Source organism: Acomys russatus, chromosome 26, assembly GCF_903995435.1.
Source record: "Acomys russatus chromosome 26, mAcoRus1.1, whole genome shotgun sequence".
Taxonomy (NCBI): domain Eukaryota; kingdom Metazoa; phylum Chordata; class Mammalia; order Rodentia; family Muridae; genus Acomys; species Acomys russatus.
Genome location: NC_067162.1, coordinates 8411208 through 8430554, shown reverse-complemented (window position 1 = coordinate 8430554; position 19347 = coordinate 8411208). Strand labels below are relative to the sequence as shown.

General features: G+C 43.7%; 1 protein-coding gene across 3 annotated transcripts in view; it reads right to left on the bottom strand.

The window, feature by feature from the left end:
• The window catches only part of Inpp4b (inositol polyphosphate-4-phosphatase type II B), a 345013-nt gene that overhangs the window by 312319 nt on the left and 13347 nt on the right, over positions 1–19347 (bottom strand). For all 3 annotated transcript variants that reach the window (XM_051169166.1, XM_051169164.1, XM_051169165.1), the window contains exons 3-4: positions 8128–8246; positions 5867–5983 (exon numbers count right to left, since the gene is read on the bottom strand). In XM_051169166.1, the coding sequence (XP_051025123.1) occupies positions 5867–5983; positions 8128–8246 (236 nt within the window). The remainder of the gene's footprint in view (positions 1–5866; positions 5984–8127; positions 8247–19347) is intronic.

Here is a 19347-nt window from a genome sequence, read left to right as displayed (position 1 = left end):
TATCAAGTCTCTTCTTGGTAACCTGCTGGACTTCCTCTGAGTGCCACCAGGTCTCCCCCTCCAGGGGACATGGTCAAATATGAGACACCAGAGTACGTGAGAAAGTCATATCCCATTCTCCACTCAAGTGTGGAGAATGTTCTGCCCATTGGCTAGATCTGGGTAGGGGTTTAAAGTTTACTGCCTGTATTGTCCTTGGCTGGTGCCTTAGTTTGAGCGGGACCCCTGGACCCAAATCTGCCTATCATAATGTTCTACTTGTAGTTTTTAGGACCCTCTGGGTCCTTCTACTTTGCTATTCTCCCATGCCTCTCTCATCTAGAGTCCCAATAGGATGTCCTCCCCTCTGTCCCAGTACCAGGAGAATTAGTTTCTGAACTCTGTCTACACATTGAACAACAGGTTACCGTCTATTTTATTCACAAAGCCTCTTTAATATGGAGCTCTTCCAGGTTCTTATTACACATTGCAAAAGGAAACATTAACCTTAAACAACAACAACAACAAACCCAAAAACAAAAGTAAAGGAAACCTCATCTTAACTTTTTTTTTTTTTTTTTTTGGTTTTTCGAGACAGGGTTTCTCTGTGTAACCTTGGCTGTCCTGGACCCACTTTGTAGACCAGGCTGGCCTCGAACTCATAGTGATCCCCCTGCCTCTACCTCCTGAGTGCTGGGATTAAAGGCATGTGCACCATGCCTGACTTAAATTTTTTTATTAATTTATCTATTTACATCCCGACCTCAGTTTCCCCTCCCTCCTCTCCTCCCTGTCACTCCTCTCTGCCCCCCATCCCTCCTGTCCACGTCTTCTTTTCTCCCCTGAAAAGAGCAGGCTTCCCATGAACATCCCTAAGGGACTCATTAGGTGATAGACTGAAGAAATCCTGCAACACATCCGTGCAACAAAAACTATGTGTGTCCACAACATACAGAGAACCATCGGAAACAGTGATTAAAGGAAACAATCAAAAGCAGGCAGAAGGCTTGCAAACTTCACTGATGGAAATATCCAATAAGCATGAAGATTTAAGCATGCTCAGTCATCAGGAAGTGTCAGCCATGAGACGGTGCTAAATGAGAGAGCTAGCAGTGTCAGAAGCATGGAACAGCTGTGGCATGGGACATGGTGTGGCTGTTCCAGGAAAGGTGAGCATGAACCTGGCCCAGGATCTAACAATCATACCCCCAGTACATAACCAAGACAATAAAAACACAGTCATTTGATGTTTCATTCATCATTATCAAGTGCTGGGAGCAACCTAAAGGTCTATCAATGAGGAGACGAATAAACAAACCGTGGCCTGCCACAACAGCATGCAATTCAACAATGAAAAGGGATGGGAATGGGTGAATCTAAGCATTGTGTTGAGCAAAAGTCATCAGTCACTGGATAAAACATACCATATTAACTTAATCACGTGGAATTTAAGAATAAATGCTATACCTCCACGAGACAGTGATTGTCTGAGTTTGTATGGCATACCAGTCAACAACATAAAGCCACAAGGGAAATGTTTGGAATAAACGGAATGACTCATATCCTATCTTGGGAAGAAGTCACCTGGGAAAGTGTAGCTAATCACTCATCATTCCATATCCACCCATGCTATTGTATGTAAATTACACAGTAATTTAAAATAAGCATCCCATTTCTAAACCGTGCCATTTTTCTCCTGGTAGAAGGAAGGCAAACTCCTTCAGGAAGTGTTCAGCCTGAGCAACGTGAAGCCCTTCCGTGTGGATCACTATTTCCCACCGAAACTGTGCCTTCCCAAAGGCCAGAGCTGAGAGAAAAATGAGGTTGAGTGGCCACAGAAAACACAAAACAACAACAACAACAAAAACAAAGGAACAAAGCAAGAGTAAGTTTCGGCCATAAAGCTAGAAATTTCACAAGTAGTCTTAATCTCTTTTTTTTTTTTTTTTTAATGGATGGTTGTTAGCCACTCCATTATACAATATATTTGGACATATTTTGGACATATATGGTTATATATAATTGGGTTATAGATTGTCCCTATCAGTGAACACTGATGGGTGTTTGTTGTTTGCTTGTTTGTTTGATTGATTGGTTTGATTAGGTTTCTTTTGGTTTTGTTGTGCTTCATTTGTAATAGTAAACTTTTAAGCTCTATGTTAAGACTGCTCATAGCAAGTCTATTGAACTAAATACACCATGATGGTAAAGGAGCAGAAGCACCTACCAACAGTGCATGTATCACTGCACTGAAGCAGAGCCCGGAGAACCGGGGGGTCCCTAACATCTTCTGGAATCCTCTAGGCACCACCTGCATCTTCAGAGTGGGCTCAGCGGTACCACACTTGAAGAACTGTTGTCAATAAAAGGAAGCATGTGCTGAGCACTTGGCAGTTTTAGTGGCTGATTACTAGCTCAGCAGCCTTCTGTCCCTTTACCACATCACGATTTTCCCTGATAACAGTGTTTCTATCTTGACTAGTCAGACTGAATGTTCTGAAAGAGTCAATTCAGAATCACAGATGAAGAAAACTGGATCCTTCTGTCTAGGGACTAATCTGCGCTAACGCTAATCCACTTGGGGCAGAAAACACAGGAAGCCGTAAATTTGCATCCAGCCTTGCCACGGTCTGTTTCCTGTAAGGCTCTAGTGGGGTGTTACAGCAGTAACTGGTGGCTTTAAACGTGTTGTAGGCTGTATTTCCTCACCCGAGGATTGCCCAGTGTCCACTACACGTCAGAGTTTATGTTATGAGCTAATTCAGTGGCAGATAGAAAAAAGGATCATTTACCCCCCCGCCCCCCCCCAGATAAAAAAGATCGCTAAATAGAGCAGAAATTCATATTTCAACCACAGGCAAAAGCAATATCATGACCTAATCATTGGCTGGCTGAGTGGATAGCCTTCCTCAGCCAGGGCCCGTACCTTCCAACACCCCAAGTTGCATGGGAAAGAGGAGAGAGAAACAGAGTTTGGTACTGACACCCTTTGCCACAAGTTTCTCCTTGCTCAGAAGTTTCCACAGTAATATGAAAGACTCCACTTTCCTGCTTGTCCCTGGGGCTGAATACCATAAATAACCTTCTGAAAAGAAAGGCACCAGTTTAAATTTCAGGTTTTTTTTTTTTACATGCTGCATGAGACTAGAATACAGCCCCAAGACACCAAGTCTACTGCCATCTAGAAGACTCGAAAAAGAACAGCTAGGGGACAGTGTGACATGTGCATTGTGGGCACAGAGAAAAATGCCACCTCTTCTCTCTACTATCCTGTGGTGCAAGGATGTCTGCCAGGGGACAGGAAGTAGTGAGCTGCCCCTTCTAGCTGGCTGGTTAGCTCTCATCAACGATGATGAACTCCACAGGAAAACTCAAACAACTGAGGCACCGGCCTCAGCATTTAACCAATAAGAAGGTCTGATTATCCTGTATCTAATATGATTAAGGTCGAGTGTGAAATAGTTAAAGTGCTTTTAAGTATATGTATCGAATCACCAGTCCTCTGAAACATACATAAATTCGGTCTCATGACTTTTGGTTTAAAAGAATTAGGATCTAAAGCTCTTAGGCTGTTAAGTGCTTGTACTTACACGCACCTACTTCCTCTCCCCACCCCAAAGAGACCCTGAAGAGATGGGGAAGCGATGTAGGATATAGGAGGTCCAATTGGAAGGCATAGGGAAGCCATGTACGATGTGCCATTGCATGCCTCTATGGGGACTATTAGCATATTAATGAACCGTGTTTCTATTTACACTTCCGTCACCGGGACTATTTCACCAGCTATTTTAAGGATCGGTCTAAGCTTTAATTTACAGCCTTTGGGGAATGAAAAACCAGCGGCATCTCTTAATTTATGTTCAAGCTCCAAAAGCTGTATTCCACAGCAAGAGCTTCCAACTCACCCAACACTGTAACATGACAACACTGCTGATCCAGGAAGAAGATCCTTAAAGGAATCTACATCATTGGTTTCCAGAAGTAAAGCTGACAAATATATGTATGTATGTGAATATATATATATACATATATATATATATATATATATATATATATATATATATATATATATGTAAACAAGCTGTTTTACCATGGGGGGTTAGTACGCATGCGATTGCAGATGAAGGGATTGGAGGAGGTTAAGACATACTAAGTAGTTAATATTGGACATAAGTCCTAGCTGGTAGGCATAGGCTACTAGGAGTTGGCTTTCTCCTCTCCTCCCCTCTCTTCTCCTCTCCTCTCCTCTCCTCTCTTCTCCTTTCCTCTCCTCTCCTCTCCTTTTCTTTTCTCTCCTCTCCCTTTTCTCCTCTCTTCTCTTCTCTTCTCTCCCCTCCCTTGCTGCAAGCTCTTGCCACCCCGGGCCAAGTTGCTTGCCCCCATAGCTATGCCTTCCTACCACCCTGCCTGTATCTGCCTGTTGGACAGTGTGCTTCAACAGTGAGCCAAACGAACCTATTCGTCCCTTAACTCACTTCTGTTCAGTATTTTTGTCATTAAGACAACAAAAATAGCTAACAAACTTCTGATATTTCTAAGAGTTTATAGCCATATATACATGGATAACAATTGACTTAGAATGCTATTTCAATTAAAAACACTTTTTTTTTTTTTTTAAGAAAAGAAGAAACTTACTAAGTATAGAAAATGATTTTGCTCATTAGACTTTTATTGGGCTTCTACTCATTATGAGTAGCTATGAGGCAGCCTGCAAAACTCAAACTCAAGTAATAGTAACTGGTAACTGCCCATGTCTCCAGACATGCTGGGCCCTAAACAGTTTTCATGCACTTACTCATTTAGGCCTTACCATAAGCCATCAAGGGAAGCATAGGAAGGAGAAACAGATACTAGGAAATAAACTATCTTATCCACAAAGCCGGTAGGTGAAATAAATTCAGACGGCCAGCATATAACTTCCCTCTTGTAGACGGCTGCGGCTGTTTCTAGTCAGTCTGTGTGCTGTGCATTTCGTGGGGGCATCCATCCCACCATTTAAGAGAGTTGAACACTCCGGGTGCTGAGACGAGTATGAATCCCTTCAATATATTTTCCCTCTAAACCTACCCGTGGACTACATGTTTAAGTTCCTTCTACCTACATTGTATAGACTCATTCCAGTCAAAACAGAAATAGCAAGGAAAGGCAGAGTCAGCTACATTTACCCCGTGTGGTTGTTCAAGCCTACCTGCCTTCCTCTGCATCAATCAAAGGCCTCCCTGGAACCCGCTGGCCTAACTGCCATTACCACTCTCCCGTGGCTCATGCTTTACTCTTGACTATTATAATTCCGCATTCTGCTGCCTTGAGGACACATACGCATTCACACTGGCACAGAGGCTGGGAGGGGGAGGGGAAGCCTAGGTTGCCCCCTTCTCAGTGTCTCTGAGCACCAAAACTACCTAACCAGGAGTAACAAGAAGCATCTATCTCCACAGACAGTGTCAGCACATCTATGAGCCTAACCAAGAGAGAGGACTTGTCTGAAGAGAAAAGACCAGTAGTAAGAGTGGAATAGTGTCACTCTCCGGCTTTTAGTAATTACAACATCTTTTTTTTTTTTTTTTTAAAGCCACTATTTAATCTGTTCCATTTGTTTTCACCTGCAAAATATTATCCAATCAGCTTACGATTAAAGGATCAAATCAGCCTTTAAAAAAAAAAAAAAAGAGAGATAGGTCTGTCTGTTAGGAGCTTTTGCTCCTAACCAGTTGCCTCATTGGTAACAGCCAAATGAGTTTGAACAACGCACACCGAAGTACACGTATAAGACAACTCTAAGTACAACACAAATAGCCCCCTTTAAAAATGCTGTGAGCATCCAAGTCCCCCAGCTTGGCAAAGTAGGAAGCCTTCTATTCCCAGAGAAAGAAGTGCAAGTACTTACAGTGTCATGAGACTTGTCCTTGACATCATAGACCGTCAGTTTGATTCGAGTTTCTTCATAGATGGGGTACTCAGACGGGAACGTGACACCCGTCAGGAACAGTGGGTCTTTTGTTCCCTGAAACAGTATAAGCAGAAAGCTTGGATTCATTAAAGCAGCAACTGGAGCCGGCAGCATGCAGGGACAAATGTGAACACAGTGAGTGTGTCTCTGTCTGCTTTTCTAGGAAATAGTTCTATTATAAGAGATCTGAAGAGCCAAGTGTTGCTTGTGGGCCACGAGCCCAGGGCCCTGTTGTCCTGAGGCCTGCTGACTAGATGAACTTGAGTTTCTTTAAGTGGCCAAGGTCTCTTGAAAACAACACCTTGGTGTTTTTTTTTTTTCCCAATTATATTCAGAACCTCTCTTTAGGTCAAGTTGCCAGTCCATTTAAAACCCTGTATAAAATATAATCATTATAGGTTGATCATTTGAACAAATGATCAAAGACACTGCCTCACCAAATAGAATTAAAGCTATTTTTTTTTCAAGCCATTTAGGGTATCTTATGCTATCCTTTTTAAAATGTGAGTTTTTTTTCCTTATTGTGCTCCAATTGAAAGTTATGCGCTATGAGTGTTTGATTGCTTTTAGACTTTTAAGAGTATATTTTTATTCCCCAGACCAACTTGAAAACTAATGAGAAAAACTCTAAATACAATGTATTGAGGAAATAAAATTATTTCATTCTTTTCTTCAAAAGGAAAAATGTTCTTTTCTTGCAATATGTCAGATACATTTGGAGACAGACAGTGAATAAAACATCTTTACGAAGTGTGCATAGTCTACATAAAAGTCTCAAAGTGAACAACATAAATCACTTCTATAGTTATGATAATAAATTTTAGGATGCATATGTTTCATCACAGGAGAATGAGGGTGGTAGAACAAAACCATAAGCACTCAAGTTACTTTAAAATTTGGCAGTTTCAAAAATAACCAAGTTATAATAATACCTGAGGTGTTGTCACTAAGAAAACGACTTTATAGTTTTCACTAAGCTGCCTTTCTATGAAGAAGACTGCTTGTAATTCAACTGTGGTACATGGTACCAGCAGTAGAACCCAAAGTCTCCAAATAGTATATTAAGGAGTCATGCAAGGGGCAGACTCAGGGTTGGCTGCGTGCAGTCGGGCAGAGTTGGGTTGCATAAAGGTAGCAGATGCAGGGTTGCCTGCAGAAGGGCAGAGAAGCAGAGGCTAAACGCATGGAAAAATGCAGGGCTACACCCAGGATTTAGGTCAGTCCCATAATAGAAGCAGTCCCAGTACAGTCTGAATCATTGATTCCACCCACTGCTTCAGGGCAAGCAGTGAGCCAAGCCAGCCAAAGACTAGGGCAGACAGGCCTAACATTCCGAATGGTGGCAGCTCACAAGTTGGAGAAAAATAACAGAAGCTGGAGATGCTTTGAGGAGCTGTGAGCAGGACACGCTCCAGAGACCCAGATGGTCCAATAAGAGTCTCCCATTCACTAAGGTCATGACATATGTCACGAGAGGAAAATCATCTAAGGGGAGCTCTTGTCCTGATGGAGCTGAGCCAGCACAATAATGCATTTCCTCTGATCCATGCCCAACGCCGTATTAGCAACACTAAAGGTAAATAGGAAATCTCTCATCCCATGAGTAATATTTACACCTTTAACTGGAAACATTATAGCTAATCAAGTTAATCACCTATCTTTCTCTGGAAAACACTTTGACAGACACACACAGCAGAGAATATAAATTATTTACTCTAGGGCTGGCATTGGACCCAGGGGAAAAAAAAATAAATAAATAGAGCGAAAACCTCTTCATCTGTTTTGAACTTTGTGAGTACTTTATACTTTTTCCTTCATTAAATGTGTTCATTCCATTTTATTTAAAATTAATATAGAGAGATCATAATGTACATAGAGACACAGATATACAGACAAATCCTCTGTTCTGCTGGGGAATTCAGAGTGGGAAGTTTCCTGTGGAAGAAAACTAAAAACTTTGAATGAAAAGTCAAATTCTTCTTCATGTGCTCAGTCTGATTTGTGCTCCTTGATGACAGAGGACTGCAATCACAGGGCCCTAGACCACAGGCTAACTTATGTCAGCTGTTCAGAGGGGCAGGAGAGAGAGAGACGTGGGGGGAGGAGAGAGAGGCATGCACAATGCCCACAGACAGACAGCAGTTCAAAGGGAGAAAGAGGGACAGGTGGTGGCAGACAGGGACACAGGCCAGGCTCACCTCCACAATTTCTGTGCTGGAGTACCTCGTCAGGGTCTGCTCCACGGGGTGGATTACTGAGACGTGCACGACCGTGTTCAATTTCCGATCACTGACAGGAGCCACAAGATCCTTGCACGCTGGCAACAGCAGAGGGAAAAAGAAAGAAAAAAAGAACCTCACTCGATCTCTCGGGGGATAAACTTCTGTCAGCGCTGAAATAAACTTTGTCTAGCCACTGAAGGAAATCTCCTGGTTCTCAGCCGGCTTTACAGAGGAAGTCTCTTGGAAGTACCTTACAGAAATAGGAAGTCACGTGCTGCCAGCCTGAGCTGAGAGTTCATTTCCACTGACCACATTTGCAGCACATTTCGAGTCCCTGAGTGCTCTGAGATCCCAGTTCCAGTCGCGACTACGTGTACACACACACACACACACACACACACACACACACACACACACAGCTCAGAGTCTGCAGTGGGGTGGGGCGTGGGGGCGGAAGGCTTTAAGTAGTCATTAACTCCTAGGCTTTCATTCACACTGTTGCATGAAGTGTGGGCCACAGCAGCCAGGAAACGAAAAAGACGCCTGTTGACACTGGCTGTGTTAAGTAGAGTGCCTGAATACATTCTTCATAGCCCTCCCCTACCTGGGGATAAATCTGCAGCCCTCTGCGCTGCTGCGGAAACAGGAAGAGCGATTATGCTACCCCAGAGGAGCTCAAGCAGAGGAGGAAGCAGGCAGGGGTTAAAGAGCCCTCTGTCTGGAATTCAGGATCATTCCTGGAGAGAGCAGCTCCGATAAGGACTGGGTAATTGTTGCCCAAGGGCCCCGCACATTCTAAGAACTTTTCCTTCACTTGACCAGGCTCCTGCTTCAGCTCCAGCCAGCATACCATATTCACTGGAGTATTTTCTCCTCTCACATAGCAGTTCCTAGTTTTGGAAAAGGAAAACAACCGGGGGTGGGGGGGGGGCGGTGTAATAAAAGCTATTCCTCTTCAGGAAGTCTCGTATCTGCTCTCCTCCCTGCAGCCCTCCTCTGAATTTGACATTGACTACTACTAAGTGTGATGAAAAAGTACTCTTGCTCATCAGAGAGGGGTCGAACTGCTGGCCAGCCCCCAGGCCACAGCTTCTGCTATAGTAAAGGAGCAGCAGCGGTGTGAGTGAGTGGCTCCTGGTGATGCTGTCCGGGTTCCACACCATCCCCATCCTACTCCATGACCAGGAAGACAGGAGAATAGGCCGAGGAGGAAGAGGGTGTCTTTACATTCCGTAATGGCACCTCTGCAGTTTGCAGGGCCCCTGGGACGAGGCTGAAATAGGAAACTTGAAAGCAAAGCAGTTTATGCATGCGATTATCACCTTTCAATGGCTTGCAGATCATCACCTTATTAGTAGGAGCAGAATGAGATAAAATATGGGTCCTTTAAAAGGGAACCACAGCCACCAGCCTGTTTTAGGTCCATGTTCTGTGTTCTGTTCTGGTTACTGAAATGGTGCGGGTGTGTGTGTGTGTGTGTGTGTGTGTGTGTGTGTGTCCTCTCTCTCTCTTCTTTCCTCTCTCTCTCTGCGTGTGTGTGTGTGTGTGTGTGTGTGTGTGTGTGTGTGTGTGTGTGTGTGTCTGTGTATGATTAACTTCTTAACTTTTCCCCAAACTTTGGGGTCTTTTTATTATTGTCTGGTCTTGTTTTGTTAGATTTTTCATACTGAAGTCTTAAGCAAAACAAAACCAAAAAAGCTAAGGAAAGCGTGGGTGGACAAAAATAGCCACAGTTTATTTAACCTTCACTGTTTTGAAGCATTCTGCTCATTGCCTATAATTGTCAGAATATATTTTAAAATCCTTATTTCTGTTTCTCTCTTTGGCATACTGTCTTGATCTCTTGCAAAATGCAGCGGCCTTTGGAAGACGCACTGCCACTATCATGTATTGCTTATCCTGATAAATCTACACTTAAAAAAAAAAAAAAAGCAAATGAAAACGCACCTACACACCATTTCAGTAACCCCAGTATATCACTGGAAAATTTCTTTAATGGAAGATTTTCTGCACACTGCTTTTGGGTGGTGGTTATTTTGATCATTTCCTTTACTTGCCTATGAGTGAGTTTCATTTTAGCACCCTTGGTTTTCTGTTCACAGCGATCTTCTACTGAAGCTGACAAGCATCTTGTTTTTGGAGTTTAGAGCTAAGGGCTTTGAGTTTCAAACACATGCACCTCACCCACTCTCTGGTGGCAGCTTCCCCTCTGTCTCGTGCGCTCTTGACACCTTTGATCAAAATAAGTCACATCTCTTCCAAGTTCTTATCGGGCTTGTTGGTGGCTGTGGTTGTTCCCAGAAGTGGGCAGCTATTCTGTTTCAGCCGAGAGCCTCTCAGCACACTTCCCACAAGACCAGACAGCACAGAAAACCGAAGGTTCTGTGAGTTCTTCAGATGCCCCAGGAGTGGGCTACGAAGAGTGCTAATTTATATACAGTTACCATTTGGGTTCAGAACCAGGCAGAGACAAGGGCCACAGTAGTTACATTGAAGCATTGAGGGCTATGCTCTCATCTCTTCTCTTTCTAACAAACAGCCCACAGCATTTACTGTCTCTTAGCACTAGGGCAGTAAGAGGCACAGAGAAATTCTGAGATGAAACAGAATTCCTGAAATGTAGCCTCCAGATTTTCTGTTTTCTAGTTCTGTGGCACAGAGAAAACAAATCACAAACTCTGCCACTCAGTTGCCTCATCTGTCAGGGTGGAAAGAGCATGCATCTCTTATGAATGGATTTTTACACGCAACACCTATGTTTACTAATAACATTATATTAACATTTAAGAGTATTTGATGTTTTCATTATGTAAAATAAATTTTACTGACATAGTTCTACTCAGATGACTTCTCTAAAACTGTTAACAGGTCCATATCTCTTTATAAGTGCGAGTCTATGACACACGATATGTCATAAAGGGAAACAGAGAAACAGGGATCTGTGTCTCGGGCAACTGTCCCTGGAGGACTGGCAGAGCCTCAGTCAGTGAACACTGCAGAGATACTACTCATTTGAATATGGGATTATTTAGTACACAATAAAGGACTGTGATTGTTTGCTTGAGAATGGCCCCCATAGGCTCACATGTTTGAATGTTTGATCCATAGTTGGTGGAACTGCTTGAAAGGGATTAGAAGGTGTGGTCCTTGTTGAGGGAGGTGTGTCACTCGGGGAGAGACTTGAGATTTCAAAATATTTGTGTGACTCCCAGAGCTCTCTTTCTGCCTCCTGTGTGTGAGTCAAGATGTGAGCTCTCAATTTTTCCTATGTTCCCTCATCGTGGACTCTTTCTTTTAAAAATGGTTCTGGTCATGGTTTATTATGATAGTAATAGAAAAGTGACTGAGTCAAGAACACTAAAATACAAAATTACATCCATCTTCCAAAGCATCCTTACTCCTTCCTGTTACCCCTGGACACCTACTCTAAGAGTTTCCTAGATAAATGGCCTTTTTCGATGTATAACACTAGAAGCCTCAATGTTTGGGGAATTTTGCTTCTGTTTTATTTAAGAACTCTCCCCTAAACTTCCCAAAAGCTCTATGGGTATTTAATGGTTCCTGGAGAAGAGAAAAACTATTTCTTAGTGGCATGTCCAAATAAAACCTTTCTTACAAGGAACCCTAATTATACCCACTAGGTCATACAAATAAATAAATAAATGAATAACAAATGACATGAAAATAAAAGGGAAATAGTTGGGAAGAGAAATGTTATCAGTGGGGGATAAAAGATTGATAGGTCATAAATATGATTATATAGATACATGAAAATATAAAATGAAACTCATAGTTATGTATAATTGATTTATGCCAATCAAGTAAGAAAGATTCATAAACATTAAATAAGTGACAAAAAATATGTATATAGATGTTAAAGGTTGGAATGAAAATGTGCTCACAGCCACTGATTGTTTTATACTTAAAAGAAGAAAGGGCGAAAGAGAAAGCAATTTACAGAAATTATAATTTTCATAGAAATATATAAATTAATTATAAATGATTCTTTTCCTGGTGACTTTGATGTAATATCCAGAAATAAGATTCCCTTTCTTTTTCCATAATGTTGAGCAAGGTGTCAACAAAACATAATCCAGCCCGGGTTTGTATAAGAGCCTCGCAGCTCTACTTTCTTAGAAACAAATCCTCAGTGGAAGTCCAGTGATGAAAATAAATGCAAGCTTTCTGTCTTGGGAGGAGGCTATGCACAAGAGACACTAGACAAATAGGGAAACGGCAGCCTACGTGGACTGACTCTAAGGTTTGTTCAAACTCTGAAAGCCTGGCCACTGTGGGAGTGAATTCTAGCAGAGCCACTCATCACCTACCCTTCACTAATCTTGGCCTGAGGGCCAGAAGTTACCAACATCTGTTCTAGATATTCGCAGCATGGCTTGGATGTCCAGAAAAAGAATCGACTGCCCCCCCTTCCTCTTCTCAGATATGTCTTCTAATATCTGAGGATCCTGAGGTCAAAGAGCAGGCATCTTCAGGGCTGTTCTTAAGTCAAAGACTCTATCACGCACAAGATGTTGTCTCTATTGGGTAAACTATCAGCTTGTGTCCCTTGCGGTTCTCCAAATCATGCTGCGTCTTTAGGGTCAAAGAGCCTTTGAGTCACTCTAGTCAACGTTAACTTTCTCTTGCCTCATAGCAGAGACTACTACAACTGTCCAATTCAAGGAGGGCCCAACTTTACAATGGATTGGAGTGTGAAAATAAGCATGCTGGGGTACAGGGCTGAGGGAAGTCAGGGTTAGCCTGTGTCCACAGACAGAACAAGCAGCCACCTCCTGCACTTTAAGACCTAGTTCTTCTGTGAAGGTCAGCCATTGTCCTCGCCTCGCCAGAAGCAGTGGTAGCAACAACTGCCGAAATTGTTTCCCCAAGAACTAAGCAGATGGGAACTGGATCTGAGGGAGTCTGAGGGGGGGGGTGTCAAGGGGGAGTGAGGGGGGGCTGTCACTATGGCAAGATTTTTTTCACACTTCTAAAATTCTCTAATAAAAATTAGCCAGAGGTAATGGAGGAGCAGAGGAAATACTGCCCAGTGTAATAAAGCTTTCATTTCGATTTTTGCTTTGTCCTTTGTATCCCAGGATGGTCTTGAACTCCGTGTTGCCGAGGACGGCCGTGAACTTGAAATCCTACTGCCCCTACACTTCCTTATAATGAGATCACAGGTGACTGTCTGTCCACAATTTATATGGGTCTGGAGATGTATCCCAGGGTGTCATATGTGCTGGGACAACACTACCAAACAAGCCTTAAGATGATTTTTAACAAGAGATGAAATTGCATATAACAGCTAGGTCATTGCTGAGGAACTACGTGGCTTTTTGCAAATGAGTCCTTTTGTTTGACCCACTGGGACCAACAACAAAGTTTTGGAAAATTTGCAGACAAACTATGTAAGATAATTACGGTAGTTGTATTGCTTATTAACTTGAGGGGCTCTAGAATCACTTAGGAGGCAAGCCTCTGGGCATGTCTGTGAGGGATTATGTGGATTGGTTTAGCTGAGACAGGAAGAGTCACCTGGTGTGTGAGTGGCAGCTTGCCTTGGAATCGGACCAGAACCCAGAGAAGATGAGACGGAGAACGTGTGTCGAACACCAGCATTTATCTTTCTTAAATTCCTGACTGTGGATGCGATGTGACCAGGTGTCTCCTGCGCCTGCCCCATGACTATCCTGCCATTTAATTTGTGATCAAAGCGTTAAGACAAATAATAGTGTGTGTGACTGTATGTGTGTCTGTGTGTGTGTGTGTGTGTGTGTTAGTGTGTGTGTGAGACTGTACATTGTGAGTATATGTGTGTATGTGTGTGTGTGTGTTAGTGTGTGTGTGAGACTGTACACTGTGAGTATATGTGTGTATGTGTGTGTGTGTGTATGTGTGTGTGTGAGAGAGAGAGAATGTGTCAGTGTGTACGTGATTATGTATGTGTTTATGAGTACGGGTGTGAGTACATGTGTGAGTGTGTTAGCATATGTGAGTATATGTATATATGTGAGAGAATATGTGAGGGTGTGTGTTTGTATGTGTTTTATGAATACATGAGAGTGTATGTGTATGTGTGTGAGCACATGTGTGAGTAAATTACTGTGTGTATGCCTGTAAGTGTGTATGTATGAGAGAGTATGTGTCAGTGTGTATGTATGTGTTAATAAGTGTGCATGAGTGTGTGAGCGTGTCAGTATGCATGAGTGTATGTGTGTATGAAAGAATATGTGTGTGAGTATGTGAGTTTGTGAGTGTGTGAGTATATGAATGTATGTGTGTGAGTATGTGTGAGTGAGCATGTGTGTATGTGTGTGTTTGTACAGAAGGATGGCCTTGTGATCCTCCTGTCTCAGTTTCCCAAGTGCTGGCACTAGAAACATGTGCAAAAGCATAAAGACCAATCCCAGCGAAGCCTGGCAGAGGTGTGCCTTCCCAGGTGTGCCTTCCCAGGTGTGCCTTCCCAGGGAAGCCTGGCAGAGGTGTGCCTTCCCAGGTGTGCTTTCCCAGGTGTGCCTTCCCAGGTGCACCTTCCCAGGTGTGCCTTCCCAGGTGTGCCTTCCCAGGTGTGCCTTCCCAGGTGTACCTTCCCAGGGAAGCCTGGCAGAGGTGTGCCTTCCCAGGTGCACTTTCCCAGGTGTGCCTTCCCAGGCGCACCTTCCCAGGTGTGCCTTCCCAGGTGTGCCTCCCAGGGAAGCCTAGTGGAGGTGTGTCCCAGACCCGGCTATGTGTGGAAGGAACTCTGCCTCTGACTGCTCTTGAGGAAACCTGAAGACATACATCCAAGCCCATGAAGATGAAGAAAGGCCACACAACAGAGAACAGGAAACGCTCTTGGTCAGGACGTGTGGCCTTATACATACAGGCCTCAGAGCCATGAGCACATGGCTTCCAGCTTCTCCCGAGGGACACTGTTCTTATCCACCCACTTCTGTGATACAAATCTGCTTCTTCCCTGAGAGGGAGGAAGATGTGTGCAGCCTGGAGCAGGGTCTAATCCATGTCTCACAGTCTTCATAGTTGGCTAAAGGGCTCCAAAATACCACTTATATACTTCTTGTTCTCTAGAAAATCAGATTCCACTAATAAATTGATAAGCCAATTTAGCTTATGTTTCCAGTCCAATAAATCATGGGACTCCATCTTAGCGCCTCACAGTTCCCAGTGTGCACCAGTGATTACATTCAGATTAAGTTAACTTACATCATGCACGGGAAGATATATAGGACATTTAAGGAGCCTAATCGCCCCTCTTCCTAATTACTTCTCCAATGTATTAGGCTTTCTCATTTTTAGTTGCCTCTGCTTGGCTAGGTTTCTTTGTTTTGTTGTTTTGTTTTATTTCACTCCCTTTCCGTCAGGAAATTCAAGAAGCAGTTTTCTGAATCAGCCTCCCCAGGGCAGGTCTCCTGACTTGATTTCCTAGACAGTGCTCCTGGTCCCAGGCTCTGAGCTCCTGAACACATCGGGTGGAGGAAAGTGGCCTCCTGTCCAGTGTTCCTGCCCTGTGCCAACACCAACCCAAGGAGAGCTCCAGCAGGAGATGAACACCCTGTGCTCTCTGTGTAAGATGAGCTTAGCGTTACCTCCCAGAAGACCAGGACTCTACTGGGTCTGAGCTGCCAGATGGCCATGGACATGGCAGTCCCCAGCACCCACCTCTTCTCTGCTTTCTGAAATGTTTAGGTATCTTTAGTTCATTAACTGTTTTACTTTTTTCAGCTTTTCTTTCTTTGCTCCGTCTAGTTTATTTTGTTTATTGAAAAATGTCTGCTCTCTGTAATTTTTTTCATAGATTTTGTAGCTTTCTGTTTTCTCCTCTAATATATCAAATTACCCTCTAATACTTGTTCATCTCATCATCCTGAAAGACAATGCTGCAGGAGCTGCCACTTGTGTGTTTTTAAGACCTGGACCTCTCAGGGTCAAGGGCAAAAGACAGTTTTTATTATTTCACTAACAATTTTTAAAAGCTCTGTAGGAAAAAATAATGTGTTCTTTTCTCCTTAAGTGTTGTGTGGGAGATTTTAATTAACATACAGTTCCCTCAAGAGAATATAAACCATGTATAGCTGCCAACACAGCCAAGAGTTGTTGGAAAAATAAGAATAAATGTATGAAAGTGGATATGTAGTGGAAACATTTGCAATTTTGAATTTTTTCTTCATTCTTGTAGAGTTTTCTTTTCTTGTTCTAGTCACCAAGTAAAAATAAAATAAAGTAAATTGGTTTCTAAAATTCAAAATGTAATTATCTCAAAGAAAGAAAGCATTCACGTTCATGTAGCTTGGAGTGAACTGCAGCACGGGACAATCAGAGGAGAGGATGAAAACAATACTCCAGCTCCCCTAATGCTGGAGCGCCCTAAGCACATTGGAATAGCGAGGTGAGTGTGTGCTTCTGAATTACCAACGTGCAGATTTTAAGATGGTCCCCCTGTGAGGTAAAGGTGAGGCATGCTAATACTATGTGGCTGGTGGAGACAGTAATTTCTGCAACCCAGCTTGGTTTGGGTAGCACTGTGCTCAGGACTCTTTGCTCCTGCTAATGCCCAGAGAGGCAGTGTACTGCTTGCTGCAGCCCCACAGTTCTATCGGGTCCAAATGCACATTTTTGGACAGCCAGTCAGTGACTGTCTGTAGACTGTGATGGAAGCCTCAAGGATGAAAACTCTCTTTCTCACTTTACCAAGAAGTCGGTGTTCAGAGTTGGAGTTAATTTTCCTAGCAGTGTGGTCTTCTTCCTGCTCCATGGAGGATTTGCTTTGCAAGCAGAATGTCAAGACTCTGTGTTCTGAGAGCAGAGAACTCGGACAACACTTGAGGGAAATGTGGGGTTAAAGGGTGCAGTGAAGAAGCAGACGACAAAATTCTTGAGAAATCAAGGCGATGATTTACAAGTGGGAAAGATAAAGTCCTGCCCCCGGGAACATGGCTTTACAGTGCTCGCTGCGTTGAAATTTGAGCCCCACTGCTCCTAAATTTTATTACAGCCAGTTGACTTACGAATAAAACTGATTTCTTTCTTCTAAAAGGCTAGGCTCGGGTTGTTGGGAAATATGCCTTGAAATAAAATATGTTACTGTGTCACATACAGAACAATACAAAATAAGTCACCGTTCTCGGTCTTGGTCTCTGTCTCTCACTGTCTCTGTCTCTCTCTTTCTGTTTCTGTCTCTCTGTTTCTACCTCTGTCTCTCCTCTCTCTCTGTCTCTGTCTCTCTCTCTCTGTTTTAGTCTCTCTGTCTCTGTTTCTCCCCCCCCCACCCCGTGTGTGTGTGTGTGTGTGTGTGTGTGTGTGTGTGTGTGTGTGTGTGTGTGGTCAAGATGCTGCCAGTCACCCCTTTACTTAAGGAGCATTGTGGATGCTAAAATACACTCCATACCCAATACCAGTTCAAAATATTTCATTGGATAGTCTGGGGCAAGAAAAGGAAATGTTCCTCTCTATTCACAAAGGTGCTCTCTGAAACCACTATTGGATTATCTGTGCTGGGGAGCAATGATGCCAGCTGTAGAGCAGACAACTCATTTGCATATAAAAAGAACAAATTTTATTCCGATCACTCTTGTCAGTACCAGAAGGCTTCCTTTCTTGAACTCATCCCCTGCTCCCTCAGCTTCTGGGGTGTCAATCCTTAGAAAATTCCATTCTGTCCTGTGTTCATGAATATTACCTAGGTGGCTAAGATTCCATCTTCTGGCAATTGAATTATAAACAGGTCCGTGCTCAAGCCTCTTTGGAGTCTGATATCTCACACGGCATGTCACAGACCGTCAGCTGGCCTGGCGTCATCGCCTGGCATTGCACACAGGCATGGCCCTGTCAGTGCTTGCTCCCAGCCCACGTTCAACTCTGGAGAGACAGCAAGTGCTCGCTGCTTGCTGCTGTTCTTTTCAGCAGGAACATATGTGCTGCTGCAGAACCCAGGAAGATGCTATTCCGGGGAGGCATGCAGGCTCCGCTGAATACTAAAGGAAATATCGATATCCTGTTCGGGGGATCTGTGGTGTTAGTACAAAAATGAGCCTCGCTTGTCTTCAAGCACAAGAACCTGATCTCAGTCTCTAGAACACACACACACACAAATAAGTGGGTGTGGTGCTGCCCGTGCTAGTAATCCTACTGCTGGGGAGGTAGAGAAAGGCGGACCCCTGGGCCATCCCACCTAGCCAGTGTGGTGGGCTTCAGGCCAGGGAGACCTTGTCTCTAAAAATAAGGGTGAGCCCAAGGAGTAATACCCAAAGGTGACCTCTGGGTCCCTCTCTCTCTCTCTCTCTCTCTCTCTCTCTCACATGCACACACACACACACACACACACACACACACACACACACATGCACATGCACACACGCACGCACGCACGCACGCACGCGCGCACACACACACACACACACACACATACAGAGGCAGGCAGGCAGGCAGAGAGACAGAGACTTTACTGAGACTCTTACTTCCCCTTCTCCAAGGGTGACATCTTTTCGTAAGAGTTGCCGTTAGCCCAGGAACATACAGGGTTCCTACCAGGCATAGGGCTGGTTCATAGATCCGGCAGGGGCAATGGTTACTGCTGTCTACCTTAAAAGATAAGGCCAGTGTAGCTGCTGGATAGAGGAGATAGAGCAGGTGTCTCAGGACACTGGGGGCCTTGGTTGCCAAACAGGATGGGTATGGCCAGTATGGGCAGGGGCGCCGACTTCTAACTGAAGCCACAGGCTGGTTGGTTTTAGGAGTGTGAGGAGCAAGGGCATTGAGGGCATGGCAGCTTCTGGAGGGACTCTGAAGTCCACTTGTCTAGACAGGAAGAAACAAAGGGAACGGGCACTTCCTGGGTGATTTATCTTTTAGCACACTGAGTCATGCCTATGCCTCCAACAAAACCTAAATAAGGCCATTTCCAGATAAATTTTCTCAATGTAAGCTGCGGTGGAAGGTTTGCAAGGAGAAATTGTGGCCAGGAATTGCTTTACAGAGAGTGGTGCTTAAATTAAAGTAATTTTTTTTTCAAAATTTCCAGTGAATATATGGGTTCAATACTTAATGTGCGAAATCAATAGTTTTAACATCTGAGAATGATGACGTGTGTCTGGGATCCCAGCAGATAGAGGAAGAGACGACAAGACCATGAGTTTGAGGTCATCCTCAGCTTTATAGTTAGTTGTAAGCCAGGCAGCACCAACAGTGCAGAACCAA